General features: G+C 39.9%; 1 protein-coding gene across 5 annotated transcripts in view; it reads right to left on the bottom strand.

The window, feature by feature from the left end:
* Positions 1-389: 389 nt before the first annotated feature.
* PTCH1 (patched 1) overlaps positions 390-26,245 on the bottom strand; it is a 69,211-nt gene continuing 43,355 nt past the window's right edge. For 3 of the 5 annotated variants that reach the window (XM_061377525.1, XM_061377527.1, XM_061377528.1), the window contains 10 exons: positions 25,724-26,033; positions 20,033-20,175; positions 17,825-18,008; positions 16,065-16,345; positions 14,404-14,541; positions 11,297-11,439; positions 8,255-8,354; positions 6,828-7,082; positions 5,206-5,734; positions 390-3,551 (listed from right to left, as the gene is read on the bottom strand). In XM_061377525.1, the coding sequence (XP_061233509.1) occupies positions 5,207-5,734; positions 6,828-7,082; positions 8,255-8,354; positions 11,297-11,439; positions 14,404-14,541; positions 16,065-16,345; positions 17,825-18,008; positions 20,033-20,175; positions 25,724-26,033 (2,082 nt within the window). In that variant the 3' untranslated portion in view covers positions 390-3,551; position 5,206. Of the gene's footprint in view, positions 3,552-3,654; positions 3,780-5,205; positions 5,735-6,827; positions 7,083-8,254; positions 8,355-8,536; positions 8,567-11,296; positions 11,440-14,403; positions 14,542-16,064; positions 16,346-17,824; positions 18,009-20,032; positions 20,176-25,723; positions 26,034-26,245 lie in introns of those variants that run through there. The other 2 variants (XR_009729090.1, XR_009729091.1) reach the window with 2 other exon arrangements.

Here is a 26,245-nt window from a genome sequence, read left to right as displayed (position 1 = left end):
GACTATTTCTCTAATCCAATTTAGGGAGCAACCACAGAGCTGGAAAAAGGCTGGAAAAAAATTCCTCCTGCTTCAAAGCAGAAATAACTTGTATATAAACTGCTTTAACCACGGGTTCAAAGCATATACAAAATGGTTCGGTGAGAGTAAAAATGAAAGGTAATCCTATTCTCCAAGACATAACATGGGTAATAGAATCAACAGAGAAGCCCCAGCATGTTGCAGTTTAGACATTGGATTCTGGTCCAAAATTGACAAATCTGGATCTCCCAAAATCTCCAGTACTAGAACACCCCAAATTCATGCTTCTCATCAAAATGACTGGATGCCCGTCCCTACACAGCTGACCAGCAGTACATAAGCATTCTATAAACAACCATATCAACCAATAACTTATAATATTTTTTTATTCATGTTAGAATTTCTATCAGTGTTTGAACATTAATATTTAGAGAGTTTGTACAATTTCCATTCAAAGTTTAAAATGAGAACCACGCTAGATCACAAACGGTAACTAAAACACAGTTCAGAATTGTATGATTATTCACACTCTCTCTCATAACACTGTTAAACACTTTTTTTTTTCTGCCAGGGGGGTTACAAGGAAAAGTGTGCACCATAATTGTATCTCAGCAGTGTTCCAAAACATAATGGTATCATCATTACATATAAACTCTTTAAAAATATACTTCTGTCCAAAGACTTGATGACTACTATGTACACTACAAAAATAAATTTTCATATAAATAAATTATATGGCATAATTTTATCTTTGTAACTGAAATGACACAAACCCACTCCTACCAACAGGCAGGCAATGAGACCCAGTTCGGATATTTTTTCCTTTTAACTCCTTACACAAAAAGCTACGACGAGTCTTTAATGTAAATGTTATATACTCTTTCCTATTTAACATTAGTAAGCACTCTATACAAATAAAAATCCACTGAACAGTAACAACATAACTGTAATAGTGTTTTCCAATAGAAATAAAATCCCTGCATCTTGTTTGTTATAAACTGGCATGACAAATACTGTAAGAAAACATTCTTATGATACAAAAATATAAATATCACCCATGATTAAAAAAAGTTACAAAATAAAACAAACGCTGCCAGCCACTGAGTTCTCCCCTTCCCAATGTGACTATGGAGAAGCAGCAGACAGCTCACCCACACACCAGCCCACAGGAGGACTTGGGCAGGGGCAGGCAGGAGACACCACGGTTCACCCTGCCCCCCTTCCCTCCTGAGGAAGAGGAGGAAGTGAGGCAGCCCCGGTGTGGTGGAGGTGTCAGTGGGAGCCCTGCAGGCGCTTGGCGGTTAAAGGCATCTTCCAATTAGCATCATACAGTTTTGTGGCAGAGTGTGTGCGATCTGAGGTCACTATGCTGCTAGTGCTAAATGGGGGCCCCTAGTCTTTTTGTCATTTAGAATTTCCAGGTTAGACAGTGAACTGGACCAGTAGGCAGTTGCGACATTAACCCTTAGTGTGCATTGAAACAGTAGCTTATGTATCACAGGAATGACACCAGGCTCTCGCCACCTGCTCTTCGACCGTTCACATTGGAGATCTGTAAACAAGTGCCTCATATCAAAGTGTTTTCAAGTGAGCAAAAAAAAGGCATGGAAATTTGTGCATTCTAATTATCCCCATTCGTTATGCTAGCAAGGTCTGTGGGCAAAGATAGACTCCCTGAAGCCACTGGAGAAAAATTTCCTACCAAAGAATTGGCCACCGCTGTTCAGGCATTGTACTCAAAAACCCCACCACTGCTGTGGTTAGGAACAGAATATTGGTTGTATTTGTTTGGCTCTGAATACGTAACTGAACATCTACCTGCTCTAAAAACAGCTTGGAGAAGGGCAGAAAAAAGATGAAGACAGAGGAAGTCAGAGATAATGAAAACTTCTATTAGTTTTTAAATTAAGGTTCTCCATTCGTAAGGTTTCCAGCTGGAACACAGAGTGTGGTGTTTTTTACAGACCCTTCACCTGCAGCTATCCCCTTTTAGTTTAAAAAAAATAATAATGCAGAAAGCTAAATTAGTTTCGCAAAGAGATCCCAGTTTAGCTGTTTTAATTAAAAGTGCCACTGCAGCATGGGAAAACACAAACTATAGAGAAAAGAACATCCCAGGCCTTTCGTGTCATTACAGTCCTGGGCTCATCCAGAAAGCCATTTATATTTATAAAGTAAAACTAGATTATTTTTTTTTTTTATCCTTCCATTTACTTTTTATCACTTACTATTAACTTCCTTCCTGCCATGAAAGTAAGGTGACCAATGGTACTGCTTCCAATGCTGGAAGGACACAGCTGAGCTGTTTCTCACCACCAAACAACTCAATTATCCAACTTTTAATGCCACGCATAGTTAATAGTATCGATATCAAAATAAGGCATATGCTCACTGAAATTCTATAACCAGCATTTCTCAATATCCAGCACCTTTGGAAGTGGAACAAGGATGGTTATAGTGTTTGCACTTACCTGGCACCTTTTGCAAAGAAAAATTAAAGGAAAAGAATCAAAATCAAAGCACTACAGGAACAGTAACTAAGCCTCACAACATTCCTGGGAGGTAGGTAAGTGTAATTACACCCATTTTACAGAATGAGAAACTGAGGCACAGGGCAGTTAAGTGACTTGACCAAAGCCATGTGAACCAAGTCATTAAGAGTGTGGGAAACTGAACCACAACCCCAACCTTGACTCCCTGTCTTCTTTTCTATTTAAGTTGGGCCTTTCATGATGGCAGTCTATGGTGCATGTTCATGAACATCAACACGGTTTTCACTAGTGCCTGCTAACAGGGAAAGCCATACTTATGTCAGCATCAGTGGGTTGATAAGCCCACTAAGTGTTGCCATACAGTAAAAGAGAAACTACAGTACACCAGGAACATACACACAAAAGCATGCAAGCTTCCAGATGCACACATGGATACACACAGCAAAACAGAACCTGCACATAGCTAAATCTATTTAAGCCTCCCAGATTAACTTGCTTTTCTTCGTATCTGCTTATTTTAACAATTATCACGCATAGCGTGTTTGAAAGTTAGCAGTAACACCTCATCCTACCACAGGGTTGTGATACACAAACTTAAAATACTTTAAAGAGACATGTACCTTAAAAAAAAACCTATCACATAAGCAATATTTGCATAGAGTTATACACGTAAAGTATAAAATATTTAAGCAGCAGCAACTTATGCTGGAATTTAGAACTAGATTAAGCTTAGTTGTGGCACAGAGATCAATGTACAAAAAGTACAAAGCGCGCACAATATTGTCCCCATTCTATTGCCCAGAGGCAAATGACTCCAGACTATACTACTTTACATTGTTCTTTTGTATATTACATATGTGTACATCTTTTAAATACTTAAAGAAATATTTAACAAAATAATACAATAGGTTACAGTAACAGTGAACTGTTGTCCTGATGCAGCATGTCCTTTTCTACAACTTCAAGCAGTTCTTCAATTCAAGCAGTTCTGGAAATAGAGTTTTCTATCTTTGGCCTCTTCTTTGCTTCAGTTATTACCTTTTACAAATAAAGAGAAAAGAAAAGCAAATATTCATTAAAGTTCAAGAAAAACAAACAAATCAAGCTAATCCGAAATTCATTTCACGATTCTTGTGGTTACAGTTAGCGGTCAGGAAACATGGGCTCTGCTTTCATATCAGTCATGAATTTCCCAGTAAAGAAATACTCGGGCTAATTAAAAAAAAATGCAGATGCTTTAATTTCTGAGTTCCCAGCTCCAGATACCTGCAACAAACTCAGTCAAAACCAATGAATGCTTCAAGGAGGAATATGCTATATTGAGTACGGTGCACACTTAAGAATCTCACATCACCATGCAGTTCAGCTTGAAAAAGCTGAGCCCAAGTATTTTCTTATTCTGTGGATACTGTTATTTGCCACATTTCTAGACTGCAAGGCTAAAGGTATTCATGTCTACTTGCACTTTGGGATGTTTGGAGAGACGTTACATAAATCAGAGGGTGATGTTTTGATTAAGTCATCAGAAACTTTCCATCAAAACTCCCCCCCCCCCGGGTGTGTGTGCATGCATACGTGAAAAATAGTTCAATAACCCAAATAAAATGGTTTGGTCTGGTCAAACTAGTGTCTGTCAATGAAAAGCTCTAAAAAACAAAGACAGAAAACAGGGGTCCAGAGCCAAGTAACTATTGTAAAACTTTCCCGTTATCCCAGAAGATAAAAACATGGTTAAATTGGTGAGAAATGGCTTTTAAGGCACAAGCCCCAGAAACCTGTCAGTGCAAATGCTCAGTTAGTTTCTCCCTTTCAAAGTATTCCCTATAAAATTGGTGGAAAATTTTCAAGAACATGAACAGCTTTATCCTTCCCCAAACATCTGCTAAAGTATCCCGTCTGTTTTAAACAGCGCTGTAATCTGCTGTTGCCAGCCTAAAGACAGGCTATGATTTACATATCACGTCTCAAAAGTTCATGGGGGTATCTGTTGTTTCACAGGAACGTCTTAAACACCATGATAGGTTGGCTCTGCCCTATGCAAATCTCCCACAGCCACTGCAGCTGACCCAAAGGAACCCAAGGAACTCCCTCAGGGTCTCTGAATGTCCCCCTGCACACAGCAGTGCACTAGGCATGGTGGGGCCTTCCCATCTCTCACTTAGCCCATCTCCCAGAGGGACTCAGTGCTCAGAACTCAAATTCTTTCACAGAGTTTTATTCAAGGGAAGGACAGCCCTCGAAGCAGCTGGCAATGTTACACTCTCCTAGGCAATGTCATTCTGTGTCATGTTTTAGAACGTGCTTGATTCAGGATGAGAAGACAGGACCTATAAACAGTAAAAGCAGTTGCACAGCTTTAGGTGTGCTTCTCATGATCTCTGCGTCATTCTGGTCACCCAGTAAACTGGGACCGCATGATGTACTTACCCACTTTGCAAGGCTCTTGGAAGCAGCTAATGTCTGAACCCACTACAACTGCTCAGTGTTGGCAAGTACTATCTTACCCAACCTGATTTCTAGTGTGAAATGTACTATATTCACAGTTAGCAGATTTAAGATGATCAGCGACCAGTAAGTAAGCCTACCTGAGGAACAGGTACCTCAAGAGAACTTTATCTTTCGCCTTTCTTTTGATCACACCATTGCCCAACACAAGCACAGCTTGTAGCTACAGGAGCCGTACTGTACCTACCTTACTGTGAGCTGTTGCTGGGTGTCCTTTCCTCACATTCAACATCTTGCAGTTCTATAACTTCTACTTTAGAATTTCTTCTTTCACACCGCACATTAAAAGGCACATGGGGGTCCTGAAATGGCCCATGATCAGCTTCATGGTACCCCTCGTAGGACGGAAAGCTCCCTCCCCGAGAGCTGTGGCTGTGCACCGCAGGGTGGACAGCAACAGTCACTGAAGCTGAGGCAGTCACAGTAGTGATAGGCTGGCAGTATGCTGGTCCTGCGGCACCCAGGGTGCTGAACGCTGGACTTCTTACGTTATGAGAACGAGTCTTGTGGCCCAAGCGATCCCTGTTGCTGGGTCCTGAATGCCCTTCAGTAGAGATTTCAAATGCGTCCCTGCGAGGGCGGTGAGGAGGTGGTCGCTGCCCTTCCTTTGGTTCCCGTTTGGCTTGTTTGCCCTGACGCCATGTCTGCTGTGTGCCAGGCTCTGGATTCGACTGCGATCTGGGGCTCAACTGATGCTGTGCCTCTGGCTGAACCATCTGAAAGAGCGATGCACTGTTACGCCTTTGGCAAAGCAAGGCTAACAAATACCACATTCACTTGTGTTTTACGCTGGGAACAATTGTAGTAATGCTGTCCTGGCTCTAACAATTACAATAAAGCTGACCTGGATCAAACTCTACAAAGGAAATGTTCTAGAGTCTGATAACTGTTGTTTTTCCAGATAGTTATTAATAACTTGTCTGAAGTTATTAAAACCTGGAAAGCATACCTTCAGAAAAAACACAGGATGACAGCTGAAAACATTAGTGTAAGCTTCCTACATACTAGTCCATCTTTTCAAAGGGATCAGTGACAAGCAGTTGATCTTAACTCATTCAACAAGAAGAATTGCAGGCATTTGGAAAAGGCTCTATTCCATGGAGGGTACACACACAGGATGTTAGTAGGGTAGTTTGTATAGACTGTAGGAATCTGTTTTCTGATTTCCATAAAAAGCGTGAAGCACAGCGGCCACATCAGTCAATAAACCGTGACCAACTTCAAATGTGGCTGTGCTTGTACCTATTTCTAGGCCTCTGCTGAACAAAAACAGATCCGCATTGCAGCTCAGCATGCAGTATCAGCAGGGGTAGGAGACAGAGCTTTTTCACTTTCCTTTGAAAATGCAATTATGGCAACCCAGCAGCAAGATGCAACAGGCTCAAGGTTTGGTACAACCCTGAAACTGTTTTCTTCTGGCTCTATCAATCTTTTTTTCCCCAAAATGTGTTGGCAGAGGAGAGATACATGAGATGGTGATCCACAAGGAGTTGTGTGCAAGAGGTCTGGATCTTTTAATCTCTCCTGTTCTCTCTTTGAAAATAGTAATCAAACAGATTGAGAGCTCTCTCTTGTGGCTGGTGCCAATATGATGTAACAGCAATTACACATGCCAAAGACCTCTGCTTTCATACCATCACTTTACTCCCAGCTTGATCATAAAGAAGGGGACCCTTCACTCCCTGCAACTTTTGGCACAAAGTCACAAAGCATAATCAGCAGAAATGTGAAAGAGCTTCCCACAAAAATAAATAGGTGTAAATAACCCCAAAACACAGTCCTTGCTCTACTACCAGTCAATATGCTTACACTGGATCTTGCAAAGACAGGATTCTCAGTGGCTTCCACTATTACTTGATGGACTGGTGCCCCAGGGCCTTGCATGGCCTCATACTGATGAAGCTCTTCACTGATGCCAGACACTGTGGTTTGAGAGCTGTACTCTGAATCAGAGGAATCTGACCCATTGTGTGTGTGCGCGGGTGGCAGTGCAAACCTCACGATGCTGGGGGCTGGCTCAGGAGATGGTGTAGGCAACCTGGTTTGTCCATTGGTTGGAGAAACCTGATAATGACAGCGCATTCAGTAACATTCAGTTAGTATTAGCCTTCTAATCACTAGTACTTGACACAAATGATCTTCTCCAAATTCACCCTGTCATGCCATGAGAACCCTAGCACCAGTTTTCTGATGGATGCTTATCTCGGTAACCCATTCTTCTGAGTATCATTGTCTCAGGAAGTTCATGTAACGTCTGCGCGTGCACGCACTTGCATTTACAAAAGTGGACTTCCCTCCCACTTCAGCATGCATTAACAGTGATTTCATAAAATCACCTAAAATGTGTATGTATACCATGTTTTACTAATACTAAACCAATAAATACTTCTAAAATACTACTAGTGCTGTACACACATCTTAAGTTTTATTCCTGTAAACACACATACACATATAGACGCAATGTGATAAAGACTGCCGTATGTAATGCAGTAATTGTAAAGTAGATATAGAACTACGTAGAGCAAGTAACAAACAGTCAACAACCAAATACAAATTTGGCATCTATGAATGATTTTTGGCTGGACTTGGGCTTTATAATGTAAAGTCATCAACATCTAAATGAAGGCTTCCACCCATGAAGAATGTTGCTTGAGCCAAAAGCATATCGCAAGAAGGGGCGACAGGATAGGAGGGACCTTCTGGCAGACCAGTCATGGCTATCAAGGTGTGGTCTGGAGACCACCACTGCTCTATGTTGGTCCACACATGCCTTCCTGGTGGTCTGCTCAGTTAAACATTTTGAGGAAAGCAGCAAAGGCAGTGAGGTAGGAAAGGTGGCGTGTGTACAAAAAGAACTGTCTTTTGCAAAATGCTGGGAAAAATCCCTATTTTAGAAACTAGTCTGCATATCACATTGTGCTTTTAAAAGCATAAATAATCCTACACTTGTGTCAAGTTTGTTGATTGCAGCCTCTAAAGCAATACTTATTTAAAAACATAGAGTATCAACTACATAACAAACAGCACTTTTGATAAAGATTATAAAAACTCCACAACAACTAGAGCAAGAAACTTGCAAACTAAAAACAAACAAACAAATAAACAAACAAAAAATCCAAGATAATTTAAAAATAAAGCGTTTCTAATGGGGGGGGGGGGCAGAGGGGAGTTTGATTAGGGAGGGCAGGGGTGCAAGTGTAACATCATTTCTTCTGTTCACCATTGATTTTACTGACCTCAGGGTATGGTCCAAAGAACGAAAGAAGAACAGGAAGCAGCACCAATCCATTAAGAACTCCCAGAATGGTTAAGATTGCCAAAACAGCAAAGAAATACCTGAAGTAGGGTTCAAGGGTTTTGGGGGGAAAGAATAGCCACAGATTTTGTTAGAAATAAGGGATTAAAAATTACTCCTACATATGTTAAAACAATACATATACTAAATTAAATATAAATGTTACTAACATTGCACGAAATAATTATATCACTTTCTAGAGAGAGAGAGAGATTGTTTTTACCTTTTGAATTAGAGAAGCTACATTCCACAACTGAAAGTGTTAGTTGATAAAGGAAAGAAAAAAATTACATTTGTTAATTTCCCAGAATCTGGAAGCATGTGATGTTATTTATGAATGTGTTACACAAACACAAAAATATGGAATGTGCAGGGAATAGCTGAATGGATTGAAAGCACAAATACAATGCAAAGGGGCCCCCATTAGTGAAAACCCAGCAGAAGCAAACAAATGAAGTGAAGGGTGTAGAATTCAAACAATTTAGCCTAGAAGGAAAAGAAGCCCTCTTCTCCCAGCAGCTAATCCACTGTGAAATGCTTCTGCATCTTACAGCAGAATCTCTAATTAAATCTCCAGTGTATCAGGTAAGGGTTTCCCTTGCTGTTCATTAATCACAACTTTCCGCCTAGAATTCTGTGAGTTCCAGTTTTATCAAATAGCTCAAATTGCAACCTTTTTACAACACAGGAACCCACTTTCTGCAAAGAAAATGCTACCCATTCTATAGTAAGCTTCAGCATTGTACTGAGTAGGAGCACTCCACAATGGCAGAGCTGCATTGCAGGCTAATCTTTTGTTGAACAATTTAGCATCTCTGAATACTCTTGTTTTGCGTCAGCCAATTCAAACATAAAGGCTGAAGTACTATGGAAGAAGAGGAAAGTGCACAAGTGGTTGTCCTTTCCCACCACTGAGGGCTAAGGTCTGGAATCCTTCATGAATACCAAGGTAAACCTGTCAGTAAAAGGAAAGCCTTGCTAGTTGGTATTCGGCACAGCTGGGGCTCAGACTAAACTTAAGGCTGTGTTGTAACTAATGATTTTGAGGACTCAGTCTTGGTAAATTCCGGGAGGAGAAGGCAAAGGAGAGGGACAGAGGGCAAGTTTGCTACTAATGGGTCTGCTGATTACACTGTCTAGTTGGCAACAAACTTTCCTGCCTCCCCCTTTCTACATCTGATCAAATGCATCAGACTCCTGTAAAACTACAAATATCCTGCTATTGTAAACATTCTGATCTGCATTAGCAAAAATCAACAAGCCAATCTACTAACATAAACCAAGAGAACTTTATACTGGGACAGAGATCAACAACAGGCATTAAAAACATTTGCATCTCATCCATCTAGCGCTAGGATAAACAGAAGGATTATAGCTCTGACCACTTGGTGTATACAATGTCTGTTAATTTACTTAATCTTCCACATTGTTGGACTAATCTATCACTTTCCGGAAGTTTGGGATCTTCTTCGCCCACTATAACAATGATCAGGCTCCCATAGTTTATTTTATTTTATTTTTTAAACAAGACAAACTAAAGTCAAATTGTGTTAGAAAATGAGAAACTGATGGCCAAAAAAAGTAAAATAGCATTAAGTTGAAAAGTTGAAAGGCTCATTTTATAAACTGAGAGAACACCCAATCCAAATTTGGTGTGAAGGGCTGCTACAATCTTACATTTGCTATGATAGAAAATATGCTTGCCAAAATCTGGTAGGTTAAGTAGGAAATTAACACAACAATGTACCCTTGTAAATTTAGGTTAAATCTGTAAAGTAACCTAAACGTCAAAGTGTTCCAAACATTACAGGATCAGGTCCTAAAAGAATAATTCTCCTTGTTTCTTCAGTATCAATAAAGTTAAAAATACTGATTTGGGGAAAAACACAAATTCTATTTCAGGACATGCAATATCTGTACAGTAGTAATACATAGGTTTCATGAGGTCTAACTGCAAACTGCTTGCTTTCTTCAAATCTCTTTTATACATAAACAAAAAACCTTGATGAGATTTAGCAGCCATCCTCTCAGTTCCTGTCTCTGACATTTTGTCATCCTTGTTGTCAAATGGATGTCAGTGAAGTCTAGTCATCTATCCAGCTTATGTCTACCTAAGCAGTTAAGTCACCTTTCAGAGCATTTTTACTTTGACAGTTCTACCTCAGTTCCATTTTAGAGACTGGATTTTTTTTTTCATGCAGTAGTTTGCCACAAAGAACCTGTGTTACTTTTAAGATTAGCCATTTGCAGAGCTCCACAGGTTGTTTGGAATAGAATAGGATCTGTTTCATTGCAGTTCTCAAATTCCCCTGAATGAAAAGCTTGCTTTCCACTCATACTCGATGAATTCACGTTCTTAATTAAATTCATAAGAAACAGTCTGCCTGTAGTTCTAAACAGAAGGGCCTTCAGGCCTTGCTTCACGAAATTTTAATATGAAGCTCTGTGCTCATACTTATGGTTCCCCAGCTCCCAAACAGAGCTTTCCACCCCCCCCCCCCCGTTCTACATCACTGTAAACCTCACACAATGATAGAAGGCCCACAGTGAGTCACTTGCAGCACAGTTGCAGCATGTTTGTATGTTCATATGTCCTTTGCACACAAACTGTTGTGCATACAAGAAATATGGAAGACATAAAGGCTAAACGTCAAACCCAGTTAACACTGGTCGATACTAGACACTCTGAACTAATTCAAACCCAGAATTAGCAAACGTTGCTAAAGAGGGCCATTTCTGTGTTTTTTCATGCTGGGTGTCAAAATTTCCTGGAACAGGTTTTAATACCAGCAGTGGAAACACTACTGCGTCTAGCGTGTAACAAGGAGTTAATAAAAACAGAGGGAAAGCAAGGACTATGATGTAAGCATGCTTCACACACCATGCATAGTAATAAAATGACAGATACGCTGAAGTGACCAAAAATTAAAAGCACACTTATTTTTATTTAAAAAGAAAGTCAAGACACACACAAATGCTTTACCTGACAATAAAATCAAACTCTGATCCTGCGAGCATTAACACTCCAAGCAGAGTGGACACAGCCCCATCCAGCACTGGTGCGAACATGTGTTCCAATGCAAGGACAGCCCTGCGGTTCCTGTCTCCTATGGCAGTTAAAAATGCCTGTAAAACAATTAAATCCACTTCATTAGACAGATGCACACAAGCTTCCTATAGCTCTTCTCATAGCATGCACACTTTTTCAGCAGTTAATTACTTCAAACCACAGTTTATGAAACTATAGCCAGCTAACCTTCAAGAGAAGGCCTGGTTCTGCATTCATACCATATAGCTGCTGCTGCTGAAATCACACAACCGGAGTAAACACTGTTTACAGAGTCAGACCATAGTAATAATTTTGGAAACAATGCCTCCTTGCATCAGCAGGCTTTTGTTACCAAGTTTTTCTTATTTCCACCTGCAAGAATTCATTTCATGTAAAAGCACTTCAGGTGTCATAATTACAGGGCTACTCCTTTCACTCCCATGGGGCCAGGGCTTCCATGACTTTAACACTTCTATTTCACTGAAAACAAATGTTTTTGCAATTCCTACTACTTCAAAGCTAGCAGAACTACACATATAAAAATGCCTTCCGAAGTGCTGAACATGGTAGCACCTGAGCAACAATATGACTAAGTGAAAAGTCCTTCTCTCTTCAACTCTTTAGTGAACAAGCGGTATCTAGAACAGTCAAAGGCTGTTGTTCCATATGAATTTTGTCTTCTCTGTGTATGACTTAGTCATTTAAGAAGACAAGAACCTGGTTTATCTTTTTCCTGTGATTTTTAAGTGGTTTCTCTTTGGCAATTCTCTACTGCCTGTTAAGATACGGGCTCCAGCAGCTATCTTCCTCTTGGTCTAAAATTTAAGTCTCTCTTCCCTAGCAGCTTATTTTCACTTCCCTGACAAATCTGGGGGGAAATCAGCCAACACATTAAAAATTATCTGGTGAGACAAGCAGACTGAAAAATGGGTACAGGTGGAGTGAGATTTCCAATCCTCACTTCTGTAGGTAGCCAAACCAGGTATTGGACTAAAAGTGGTCTGTGAAAAATCAGTGTCTCCAGGATATTGTACATTCCCCTATACATAAATAGATAAAGAATCCCATTCAGGGTAAAGGCAGCTGTCAATAAGATGACTCATATGAATGTGAGCTATGGGATCTGATTCACAAACATAGTAACTATTTATATATACATATGTATATGCACGTAATTAGAGAATGCATAATACAAGAGTCTACTATGGAGTCAGAATTTATTTGCAGAATTAAAAAGATGAGGTTACAGTTCACAAGCAATGATCGAGAACTGAGCCACAAGTGGATCATGAATGACTCTTAAATAAGTTCAAGGAAGCTTTTTATCAACAGTTCCAGCATTGTGGTTTTTGTTTATGCAACACTAGTTTGACTGCTTATATGCAGGAAGTGCAGTGAAGGTCAGTACTGCTGCTATCATCTGAGGTCTACCAGACATTCTTTTATTTATAGGCTATGTTTGAAAGTTTTTTACTCCAGAGTCAATGTGAAAAAATGGCAATTTTAAGAAAATGGAATTTTCAGTTTGTTTGGCATTTTATCTTCAGCCATAGATGACTTTTTTAACATACGTATATATATATGTATATACACACACATAAAGTCCTGGAAATTAGCTCAGTTTCTTTCCATTCAGAAACAACTGTTTTGTCCTTTTTTTATTCCAGTTTTCCTGTTTTAAATCTTTAGTTTTTATTTCTTCCTTTTGTACATTATCAGTTTCTGACACTTCCCAAACTATTTCAGGTCCTAGCAAACAGGTTTACCTCCAAAAGCCTAACTACCCATAGCAGGAGGGTAAAAAAAAGATGTCACCCCTTCAGTGATCCAGTTGCTCGTCTTTAACCTTACCCTACTTCCCCTACAATTTTTATTAAAATTATTCTTTACATCCTGTCACTTTATATGCCCCAACTTTGTACATCACCTACAAGTTCCCAGGATCTGGCCATCTCCAGCGTGCTCCATAAGTGCGTCCATAAGTCCTCCTTATGAGTGTAAACGGCCTGCTGCATTCCCATCCAATGTCACCACCACATTCCAGGCCCCTCCCTTCACTTCTTGTTGGATTGCTATAGTACTAACATACTACAGACTATAGCAGACTACAAGCACCTCACCCCTGAAATTATGCACACCACTCATTCTTTACTACTTTTTAACACAGTAAAATTCAAGTCCATGAAGACAATGATATTCTTAAAATTATTCTGAAACACCAATTAGAACAGCTTTATAGGAAAATGACTTATGCTAAGTGTGCAAAATGTTGGAAAGATCAGCACTGGCATTGTCAAATTAGCCCTTTATTCTTTGTCACCAAATAAAGCAAGATGAGTTTGCATATCTTGAACACCCAAACCCTTGCAAGCACTGTAATCTTTATACATTTTTGCATATTAGGTTGAGTAAGCTGGGTGAGTAAGTGCACACTCTATTCAGGCTCTTAACCTTGAAAATGTTTAAAGTCTGCATATAAAACATACTTTTTTCTCCTCTCTGCTTGTCCTCATCACATTGAAAAACTGTTTTCCTACAGACTGCATGTTTGTGCCCTATTAATAGCTGATAGTTCTGAGAAGAAAGTGCAGATTTTTCAAGGGGAAAATGAATCCAAATACATTCAAATTTTATTGGTCCAGTGAGATCAAATGACACTATATGTGACTTTGAAAATCTTCTCTTCCACAAGATACAGAATCTACATGCAAGAGGGAACGAACAGTCACATAGCACTGCACAGGGAGGCTGTATACAAGGACTGGGACAGTCTGCAGTAAGGTGCATCAAGAGCTTTGCTTTGTCTATATATTTGCATCACTCAGACAACTAGGTATCACTGATACTCACTGATACTGACTGATACTGACTCAGCAACTACCTCTATCAAGACAAACTGAATGGCACACAAAACAGCTTGTGACCAGTTTTCTGCAGAGAATCAGGTCACTGATTTAGGAGACTAAGTAAGGATTTGTGATCCTAACATTGCCACCATTTTATTTTAGAATATTTTGAAAATGCTTCCTGATCTTACGTACCAATGCAACGTGAACAGTGAATTCCACACCAATGCCAACAGAAGCAATCAGGATAACCACAGGAACTGCACTCAGCTTTATTCCAATTAGACCCATCATGCCGAAAAGCTCCACAGTCATAAGAGCCAGCACCACCACCTAGACGATTTCAAACAGCTGTTAGTAACTTCTTATACTCCAGACAAATTAAGAGAAAGATATTTCAGAACAATATGGTGACTTCAAAACATACTCTTCAAAGCCATGCTATATTCCCAAAGACCATCTGCTTTTCCTTATATCATTATGCTCAATGGCAATGACTTGCAGAATTAATAGTCTAAATTATACTCCTAAGAAGTTATCAGACCAAGCATCAATTTTGTATTGATTACAATTTACCTGTGATTTGAAAAAAAATTTATTTTTCCTTATCACAGAAACATACATTTTCTATTTTTCACCTTATTTCTTGGACAATTCTTCCAGAAAAAGTAACTCTCAACTACCTGTATTGGAATTTCTTTTGCACAACTGCAAATATAAGTGAGGATGACTTCTAAGTAGGTTTAAAGCCCAGAAGAAAGTGAACGCCATAATCAGCTGATGAGTCTCAGGTTACAGAGGAGCTCTGAGCTTTTAAGATACTTCGAGGGATTGACATGGACAAAGTGAACAGTTAAATCTAAGGGAAAGCTTTTATTTTTCTTTCATCTACCATGTAAAAAAATGAGGAAAAGGGAGGGGAGGAAATCTGTAGAATCAACTTTAGAAGTTGCTAAAGCCAAGCAGGGAAAAAAAGATAGACATACTTATAAAAGCAATGGTGGACTTTGAAAATAAACGCCTTTTCCAAGGGAAAAAGTATGTACTACAATAAATGATTTTATAAGCTAATGAATCAAGAGTAATAACATAAATTGCTTGATTAACTGCTATGAAAAATATTCTAGACTAAACATTTACCTTTTAACATACCTGTCGTATAAACACACATTACAAAAACTAGTAACTGTTTTACGCTTTTCTACTTCTGGCATTTTATAAACCATACGATAGTTTATGGAATTTAAACATAGGAACATCATCATTCAACTTAACTTGAATGTTTACTAAGAGGCTTATGGTGCCTAGCAGAAAGTATGGAGGAGTATTCTCTACAGTTTATAATTTTATGGCTCTTTCTCCTCGATAGCTCAGTCACACTCTTTCCATAGTGCACACTGTACAACCTAACCATTTCAGATTTTCCAGAAAGACTGGATTCAGAAATTATTGGGAAAATTTATGGGCAAGTTAGTCTCAAGCAACTGCCTTGAAAAATAAGTATGTCTCATAAAAAGGGAGAAGGAATAAATAATTAGGAATAACTTTAAATAATTAATAAAGATCTTGATTTCCCTCTGTGTCTTTATTTTGCATGTATCTGAGCAAGGGCAAAAGTTTATGTACTATTCCAAGAAACCTTTAAAGCTGGAAAAAAAGGTGGCCAAAGGATTAAGGTTATTAAGGTTTGTACCTTTAGCATGAACCCTACCCCCTTAAGTTGAATAAATATATAATGAATGATGCAATATACATACTCCACCAGAGGCCCAGACATAAACAAAACCTTCCCGACTACAGCAAGAGCTATGCTGAAAGGAATTTGACTTCAACAAAGACCCTTATAATAAACTTACAATGATCCCAGCTGTCCAGGGGTTTAGGAGGAAGAGGGCACACACCAGAAATGTGCAAGCCAAAACCACACTAATTGATAAGAGCAGCCAGTGACGAAGCCCAATGTACTGCTCCCAAAACAGAAACGGGTAACCATTTGGGTAGCTGGTGATCCCCAGGCTGGTGTAGTTATTACAGATAGCTCTCACTTTCTCAATAGCCTCCACAAAGTCAGAAGTTTCACGCAATCCGTTGAGGTAGAAAGGAAACTGAGCATATTCTATGGGCTCAGCTGCTGGAACTAGAGAAGGATAGCAGTGTTAAAATGTGTGCTTGGGAAGAAGGTACCCGAGAACAGGATTAACAAAACATTTTGTTCTCTGCAGCAAAATGCTTAAAGGTGTTGAATTTAAACTTTACTTCTTTGGAATAAGTGACATTTTAAAAAATCATTGATAAATCAAACACTGAAACAGTACACAAGATTACTAGATTTTATCATGCAGTGCAATTGGATGAACACAGGCTACACCAAGTCCCCAAACAATTCTTTATAATTTAACAGATATATTTCAATACATGTATTTAATTCTCATCAGTGCTGTAGTGGTTTTTACTGAATACCTGGCCGAAAATCCCTAGCTGCAATATAAACAAGATGATCACATAATCTTAAACACTTTATCCAAGAACTCTTCTTTTATGCAATTCCTTTGAACTCAAAGGTAATTTCCCTGGGATTAACTGAGGTTCACTGACACAAAACTAGAGAAAAACTATGCTCGAACAGGCTGGTTGGTTTAAGATTTCCAGTGAATACTTTGAAATTCAGATTCAGAAATCCATGTGCTGTTACTGATGCAAATGACTGGGGAAAAAACCCTAACATAAAAGTAATGTTTTACTGAAGAAAAATGTAACTTTTTATCCTTTAATAATTTGACCAACCAACACTCTCCATACTTCTATTTCAGCATAGTGCTAAGTCTACTGCATGACAAGGAAAAGAAAAATCTTCCACAACAAGCATTTTGTTACTGCCGTTGTGTGTTCCAGACCCTGCAGGGTCATTCAGCTGACTTGCTAAACATTATTTGCCCTATTATAATCTCAACTATAAATTTTCATTAAGACAAGACTTGGCAGTTTGCCACAAAGCTCTAGGGTTTGTGAATCACAGCTACCCAATCACATTTCCAAGCGTACCAGTCCTCCCCTACATGCCCTCTCCCCTTCCCCATTGGTGTCCAACTAGCAATCCTCTCAGTAAGTTGATAGCTGAAGCATAGCAATGAAAACTGGCACAGACTGGGACTAGTCCGTGCCTAAGTAGCTCTGGTACCACATCAGTGTTGGTAACTCTGCATATGAGCTAGCTTGGTAAAAATCCCTTAGGCATTAATAATTGAGGGTAAACATGATGTAATCTCAGTGACAAAATTTCAGAATGACACAGACAGGAATTTCTTGCAATCTCCCAAGTTTCTTTCACAGACAGAACTCTCTGGCGACACTAAAAAAAAAAAATGCTTACTATAAATTTTTAGAGCTTTAAACTGCTATAAACCTTATTTTTCGACATGATAAAACCCTGCAATGGTGCTGTATCTGCAATGGTGCATAGGTCTCCTGAGGCTACAGAGTAACACAATACATTGCTTCTGAGCCCTGGTGCAGCATCAGACCACTACAGAGTTACTGGCTCATGAAGGAAGGAGTGGGGGCACTCCTTACAGTTTATATAACAGACAGTAAGATATTAAGATGAAATGCTACTTACTTCTCAGTCTTGTTTCTGGCATATAGTCTGCTTTGTCATGGACCCACTCTGGGCGGTGAGGCCGGATGTTGGCTTGCGAGGCAGCATAAGCCACAGGGTCATTGCTAACCCAGGCTGTCAGGTAGATGTAGAAAGCATTTGGGTTAATGATTCCATCTGCATCCACCAGACGCTGTTTAGTCAACTGCAAAATGGAAAATATTAGAAGCCTTTCAGAATGAGTTTTGCTTTCAGGGCTCTTGCCATAAAGCTTTCAACAAATGGCCTGGAGATGCAACACACATATCAGAGGGGAAGAGCAAAAGAGTATGGAGATTCACTCTAAGTGACTTATCTGTAAACTATTGTTCTACAATGGGAAAAAAAAAAAAAAGTACAACAGTGACAGTAGAAAGTGGTTATTTATAAATTAGTACTCATATAATATTTACAATAACCACTAAATCAGCAGATGGTTCCAGGATAGCCAATTGAATCCAAATTCTGAGAGCCTGCAGCCAAGAGTGAAAAACAACCAACTTCAAGAAACACATTTAAAGACAGGGAAAGAAAACCTGGCAGGAGTCCCTATACACGTCTGTGTGCAGTTAACCTCTGTTGTTAACACTGAAGGAAATGCCACCCAGTAAATGGAGGAGAGCTATAAAAATAAAACAACATCTGTATAAATTTTTCTAACACTTGCCTCCTATGACCTATGTATTCAGAAAATGCCCAGCATCAAGAAAGCAGACGAGTGCCCTGTGTTATTTGGGTCACTGTGGGCAAATGCATCTGTGGGGTAAACAGCAGTGGTACGCTTCTAAGGTTCTGCAGCCAAATCCTGCACAGCTAGAGCTCTGACAGAGGACTCTGTGGGTGAAAAGTATTACTGGGGTTTTCTGTTTTGTTTATTTAAAATACTGGCTTGGCTCCAGTTTCAGGTCTTTTTAATGAAATGAAAAACAACAGTGACAGCAGCTGAAAAAAAAAGAAAAAAGAAAAAAAAAAAGCTGGATTCCAAGGATCTGGATTCAATTAGTCCACAGGATATGCAACAACTGTATGTCTTCAAGCTGTCTCTGGAACTGCACAGCACAGCGCTCAGCCCCTGTGGGTGCACCACACTTTTCTCCCTCCCAGGCACAGGAAATTATATCAGCAGCTGCAGTCCAATCACATTTGTTCCACAGCGTACCTGGTACACTCTGCTAAACAAAATCTCAATGAAGGTTTTCTCTTCAACTCCCTTTCTTTGCTTAATTCATAGCTGAAGCTTCATTCAGACCTGACAGCATGTTGCATGTTGCTATACAACAGTGTGTTTTACACACCATAGCAAGTCTGAACAATGTACTCTGTAAATCTGTCACCTTTAATGCCAGGAAAAAAAGAAAGACAATAAGCAGATCTGCCAAGAAGCTCATCAGAAAGACTATTTTTCTGCCTGAAAGCACAGTCAGTAAGGACTCTAGATGAGGAGAAGCTAGGTTACTGCGGGATTTCGGCTTAAAGGTTTGAAACCTAGTTTTACTGTAAGAAGTCAAACCTAATATATTCCCACCTACCAACAGCTATAACAAATGCAGTCACAAGCTGTGATAACCTCAAACATACTTTACTTAGGCAGCTCAGACAACTGCTGTTCTACAGCAGTATAGCTGTATCTAGTGATGATTGTATAAGTACAGCGTGTAAAAATTTCAGTCCCCATCCACTGCCATCTTTTTTTAAATGTTATGTTTTGCATAAATCAGTAGGAACTAACCAAATAGTTGCAAATGCTGGATTCAAAATCCCAGCACAAAGCTGAGCAGAGGTCAACCCTATAAGGCAATCTGATTCAATCAGGAACAATGCCACTTAGAGCAACAAGGCTAATGTTGGCTCTGTCTGGCACACCACCAGACTCAGTCTACCTACGGATGCAGCAAAATATTTTTCACAATTTCAGTGGAAACCGAGCGTGTCTGACACAGGAGCAGCTCCAAACACACACCGATCACTAACAATCAATGGCAGGCATTCCCAGCACTGATTCTGAACACTTCACAATGCAGGCCAGACTGCAGCTAACAAGTGGCTTCAGCAGAGTCAGTGAGGCCATGCAGTAAGGTGTAACTCACGCATTTAACTCACCAAAATGAATAAAGCCACTACAACATGCACTTTGCCTCTTTACCCACTCCTGTATTCCTGTAGAAACCATTACGGAGTCTGATACAGTACCTGGCTGATGTCAATGGGCTTTGCTCTGTTGCCTGTTTGTACCAGGAGTTTGTAAGCCAAAACAGCATCATCAGATCCATTTTTGTAATTGTTGTAAGTGATCTTCCCACTTTCCCAATCGCTGTCAAATGCATCCTGCAGTCCTGAAGAGTTAATGGAGGCAAGTAGAAGACAGAACAAGCAGGTAAGCAACCACTCTTAGAAATAAATTTCAGTAGGAAGACTCTTTTTCATAGCTGAATCAGGAAGTAAATTATCGACCTGCTGCCTCCTAAATTTGGTGCTCCTCATTCACTGACAGTGTGGGAAGATAAAGTATGAGTTACGTGTCTACTATTTTGTGCAAAGAAAGGCAGGGGAAGCAGGAAAGTGCAAGGGACAAGCCTCAAGTCTTCCTATGTTGTACAGGCCAGCAAGGCTGAGCTAGCAAGCTGCAGATGCTATGTCCACTGGTGTAAAACAACTTCCAGTTAAGGCAAAGAGGAGATCTTGGATGGGATCTGGTCCTGCGTCCTTCTCAGAGCCTCTGACAGAAGCTCAGTGTTCTTGTTGGAGAGGTATATGCAGAAGACCTAAGCTTCTCTAGAATAAAAAGCAGTTTCCCTTGTGAATAATTCCAGAACCATTACGCTCAAAACTCCATAAGCACATTTGCATTTATCCCCTCTTTCATATATACCCTCCTCAAAACACAGCTGAAGTCTTGCCCTAAATGCCAGAACAGAGAGGGGCTGAGTTCAGCCCTGATCCAATTTCACCACCTACCATGGAGTTTAAATCAGGGGAAGCATTTAGTCTGTTATCTAAGGGGGAAACACTCTCCATACTCCCCTCTGCCTCACCAAACCCCTGGCTGAGTGCACTGAATCACAGAGGAGGACACACACCGCTCTCATTTTTACTGGCTTGGGCTACTGCAGAGCACTGAGGCAATAGCTTCTACAATATAACCAGAAATTCCACTACAAGGGGAAAAAAAAACACACTCCAACTTTCAACTTCAAACAGCAACTCAGCTGCTCCTCGAGCACAGCATGAGTGAACACGATTTTGTCAATTTGTTCCATCTGTTCAACTTGTGCAGCTAATACAAGTCGTGGGATCTGCTGCCAGCACATGTAAAGATCACAGCCAACACCTATTCACTCTCAACTGTTATATTCCTCCTTGCCACCCTTCAAGGGGGAGGGAATACCTCACAGCACAAATTTGGATCAGATTTAGTACAGGAAGCCACAGTCCAGTACAAGGAGGTTCTGTGCAAACAGATGACAAACTGCATGTCCAGGGAAGGGAAGAAAAAGGACGGGGAATGTTGGTGGAGGAAATCACCGACCCACCTCACAGCTGTGCTGTGGAGCTGTAATGAAAACTGTCATTACAGATCGCGCAGGTTAGCCCCAGCTGCACAGAGATAACAGCGCTGAAAGAGAAAATGCACTCAGCTGACACTGCCTCCAGGCCACAGTTCCCACTCCCATGTACAAATTGATCCCCTCTCCCTTAGAAAACTGCCTCCCATGCTGTTTGGCCAAATCGTACCCACACGTAAAGCCAACAGGCTGAGAACCAAGCAATGAAAGAAGCCTGCCCCACCTCTGCACATGGCCCTCCAGCATCTGCCCAGGAGCAGGCGATTTGCTGTCAGGTTTTCTGGCATCACCAAATGACTTCGAGGCTCCCTTCAAAAAAAGCACTGTTTGCTGGTGCCCTCGGACAGGGTAAACATTGTTTAGAACATGCAAAAATACCAATCCATCCTTCCTGTGCCAAGTTCAGCTTCATGTCAGTCTCTCGGGAAGTGGCCAGATGAGAGCATTTGTGCTATCGTACCAGTCATGTGAAAGAGGTCTGAGAGGTTAAGAGAAGGCTGTCAAAAAGCATGTGGGAAAGAAGAAGACCACCAAAGAACAGCTTGATTTACAGTAAAAATGGCTCCTTTCAGCAGGAAGAGCACACAAATTGTTATGACAGACAGTACGGGAGAGCAGAACTTTCAGACTAACATCCAACCCCAGAGTGCTCCACAGACACATAGTAACAAATATATCCATTGGCATGTGACATTACAAATCTGTGGTTGCAGGGTAGGTCAAAAAGGGGCATGTACATTTAAGATTACTGCAGCAGGTGAAAACCCAGCTCTCTCGCATCTTCCTCCCTCCCCTGCCCTTGCAAGTTTGGTCATCACTCAAACCCTGCTCCCTGTTGTATCTTAATTCCTCAGTGGCTTAACCACTTTATGCTGTTTTATTTAATTACTGACCTTGCTGACACTGAAAGCCTGTGGAAAGAATACCAAGAAACCACAATCAGTTCTGTGTAATTTCTAAAGAATTTCAGAATTTCAGTCATTAGTATTTCCCATGACACTTTGAAGTTAATAGCGGAGTTGCGCTTTCAAACTAACTAGTACTTATATTATAAACTGTTTACACAAATGATTTTAAAAGACATTTAGTCTTTTATAAATGGGATTAATGAAATGTATAAATGAGATTAATTAAATTGCAGAAATACAAAAGTAACTTGTCAACCTCTGTTGCAGAGAAGTTATAAAAATTTAGGGAATTTTAAAAACATTTATACGGGATATTTTCATATCAGTGGTCACTTCTGCTTAATGCTTCAGAAGAAAGCAAAATCCTCCAAAATTATGTGGGATGCAGGAATGGGGGTGAGGAAGGAATTCCTACTGACTCATGTGAACAGCTGGCACCATGAAATATCAGATAAGATTACCCTTTGCAAAAACAAGCCTAATTACAAGTCATCAGGGAATTCTAGCTACCTGATTATATTCAGTCACTTACAATAATAATGTTAACGTTTCCAGTTTAAATGAATAATTAGTGTTAATTCTTCTTCTGTTGCGTTTTCAGTAACAGAAAATATGCTGACAGGATATGACATTAGAAAGCAGCATACAAGGAAACCTCTGAAAAAAAGGAAGTGCATTAGGTGGAAGGCACACCACTAATAGTAAATGAGAAGAAATCTATGGCTAAGACCAGAGGCACATTCTTGATAAAAAAAAGCTTTTGTTGACATGCTGTCTCTTCCCTCATTCTGCCAGACAAATGTGTGCATGTCATAAGGCCATCTTGAGCCATTAATCTCTAGCACTCTAGTCAAGTCGTCAGGAATTAGCCATTAAGTTCAAAGTTGTCTCTACTTTGATTATTCTGCTCCTCCAGCATGTGAAAATACACAAGTAGAACTGTTCCCACCTCACAGGCGATGCTCCTCTTTGAATCGAGCCTAAAACTGTATCTTGTTTGCAAATTCTGTTTTCACCTTTCCTCCCCCACCATCAGCCTCAGCGGGTAATGATCAGGTATTATTTTGTCTATTACTAACTGCTCCTTGAGATAATTTCCTAACTATGACAAGTGTGGCAGCTTTTAGCATAACTGTTTAGTTCACCCCATTTACCATTTAAAACGTAACTTCTTTCTATTGATACATTTCAATATTCTTCACAGTTTCGTGAATGCAGCACCACACTTTGAGAAGAGAGTGCTGTTTTGGGCTGTTTGTATTAAATGTGCAGCTGTTTGTATTAATTGTTGTGCCTCTCTTGGGGAAGGTAGGGAGGAGAGGTAAGGACAAAGACCTAAATAAAAATTAGCAATCATAATGATTAGTTCTAAAGCTGTGGGAAATCAACAGGCCAAGCAATGCACCTTCTGTCACAGGGCTGGCATCTCCACTTGAACCACCTCAAGTCACTGCTTCTGGAGTCTCCCTGACCGTTCCAGTATAGCATTTTAGCTCCATGCACCCTGTCAGTATATCCAGGTTATCAGGAATACTCATAGCTCCTCTACTGGAAGACAAGGGAGAAGGACAGGTATGCTAATACAGGTTGGAAGGTAAGTGTGGGCAGTAAGAAGAGAATAGGAGCACCCTTAACAGAAAAACGAATAGGGAAAATGTGTACACACAGCATAGAGAAGATGTGCAGGCCTTTGGCATTGGGCTAGGCCAACACAAAGGGTCCTTAGCACAAGGAAGTGACTACAAAGAGGATGGGGAGACATCCAGAGTGGAAGAGGTTTGGGAAAGTACGTGGTGGACCTCAGAGAGTGGCAGTGGGAACGCGAGCACCCCTGGGAGCAACAACAAGTGGGCTTAGCCTCCAGCATTTCACTTTAGCAAGCCGGCAAGGGAGCAGAGCCAAGGGCACCTCTTCCGACTCTACTGTTGGCAGACTGTGCTGAGGTTCAGTATTAATATGTGAAGATCCTGAACATGATCTTATTTTTCCAACTCCCTCACAGGTTTGAAGGCTGGTGAAAGGTGGAAGGGGGGAACACCAAACATATTTTTGCCTACTGTTTTAGAACAACAATAAAAAATACCCACAAAAGAAATAAAATAAACAACAGAAGTAGAAGAGACTTTGGAAGCGCATGTAGAAATATGCTTGATTAGAAATCTAGAAAGTATAGTAAAGTTCCAGTCCAGCAAAACATCTAAGGTATGCTGAACTTTCTTCCTGCCAGTAATACCTTCCCTTATAGCTCAATATGCTTATGTGAGCAAAATATTTTAAATAAAGCTTCCAGTAAGTAGACTGTAATGAATGGATCCAATATACTTAAAAACTATTAAGAAAACAAAGACCAAAGCTAACAGCTGATTGGTCCCATAGGTTTGCATGATTTATCAGTACATTAAACACAAGGGAAACTTGATCATTTCATTTAAATGCATCACTAAGATGCATCTGCTTTCCTAATATTGCCCAATATATTTTCAGAAGGAATAAAATTCCAAACACTGGCAGTTACCTACATGTTCTCTATGAATCACTGGCTGCACTGATTGTCTCTAAACAGTTAAGTTTAAAATTTACAGTCTCACTAGGTAGCACAATTTATTTGTCTATTGGCAAAAGCTTCCTGGAGATTCTCCCAACAAAAAAGACAGAGGTAGGACAAAAGTACCTCTGGGCAAGATATGTGTGCTGTTAAATTTGCTGAGATGTAACAGTATTATTTATTTTAAATACAAAACAGTTATTTGTCTCAACATGTGCAATTATAGTGTCTTTAATACTTTTAAGAGGCTAACGTCAATATAATTGTCATCATAGTACCTGAAACGCCATGCCTTCTTTTGTCTTCCCCTGCTATGCTACACTTCAGTACAGAAAAAGCAGCACCACAGAAACAGTGAGGGTATTTGACTGGAAATCTAGAATGTATAGTGAGTTCCAAATCCAATAAAACACATAAGCTACACTGAATTTTCTTCATGCCAGCAGTTCCAGCTGCAGCCAACAGATCACTCATGTGCGGAAAGTTAAGCCTGCGCCAAAATGTATTGCTGGACAGGGACTTCTCATTTATTGTTCTCAAAACAGCCAATATTTATTTACCCAAGACAGTGGGCCATATTTAGTCATAAATTATAAAGCAGAACCCATCAGCTGCTTAGAAATTAATGGCATGAGATGGGCTCTTATGGATATAATCTCTTAAAGCTTAAAAACTGACCTCAGTAAACTTAGCCACAAAGAATTTAAGTGACCTGTTCCAGGGAGTTAATGTGCAAGTTTGCATAGTCACCTAGCTCACACTCTTTAACCATGTGATTAAATTCAAAGAGGGGAGCACTATGAACTAGCGCGAACAAGTAGTTACTACTGTAGAATTAAGAAAAGTTCATGAAACTTTCTCTTACCTTGCAGCCAGTCTCGAAAGTAGTGCAACCACATTTTGGGAAGCTGCCTATCTTCTTCCAACAAAACATATGTCACATTGCTGAAACTTCTGTGAAGTTCATACAGTAAGTGCTGGACATTTGGATAGTCTGCTTTTTGTGTCACAATATACATGTTGTAGAATGAAAAGTACTTGAATTGTGCGGCAATAAAGTCATATTCCCGTGTTTCCCGTGGTACAATGTCTGTGAGATCTAGTCCATCTCTCACCCGGGTAGTTCCATAAAGGCTGAGCCCAAGCAAACCCACAAAAAGAAAAATAACCACAATCTGCAAAAGAAAATGGAAACGCATTTGGTTTTAGGTTTCTAAAGAAATTAACAATTCATAACAGCATACTACAAAGCCAGGTTCAAAATTAACACCGATCAAGTCTACTTAAAAACTTTTTATTTCTCCTTTTTTTTTCTTTTTTTCATATACATACACACTACAGGGCTAACTAGTTTGTGCTTTACTGAAGGGGCTCTGCACCACAGATG

This window comes from Neopsephotus bourkii, unplaced genomic scaffold, assembly GCF_033783945.1.
Source record: "Neopsephotus bourkii isolate Nb327-2 ecotype Australia unplaced genomic scaffold, CSIRO-AGI_Nbou_v1 NB_1759, whole genome shotgun sequence".
Classification (NCBI taxonomy): domain Eukaryota; kingdom Metazoa; phylum Chordata; class Aves; order Psittaciformes; family Psittacidae; genus Neopsephotus; species Neopsephotus bourkii.
Note: the sequence above shows the minus strand (reverse complement) of the source record. Positions and strands in the feature narration are given on the sequence as shown.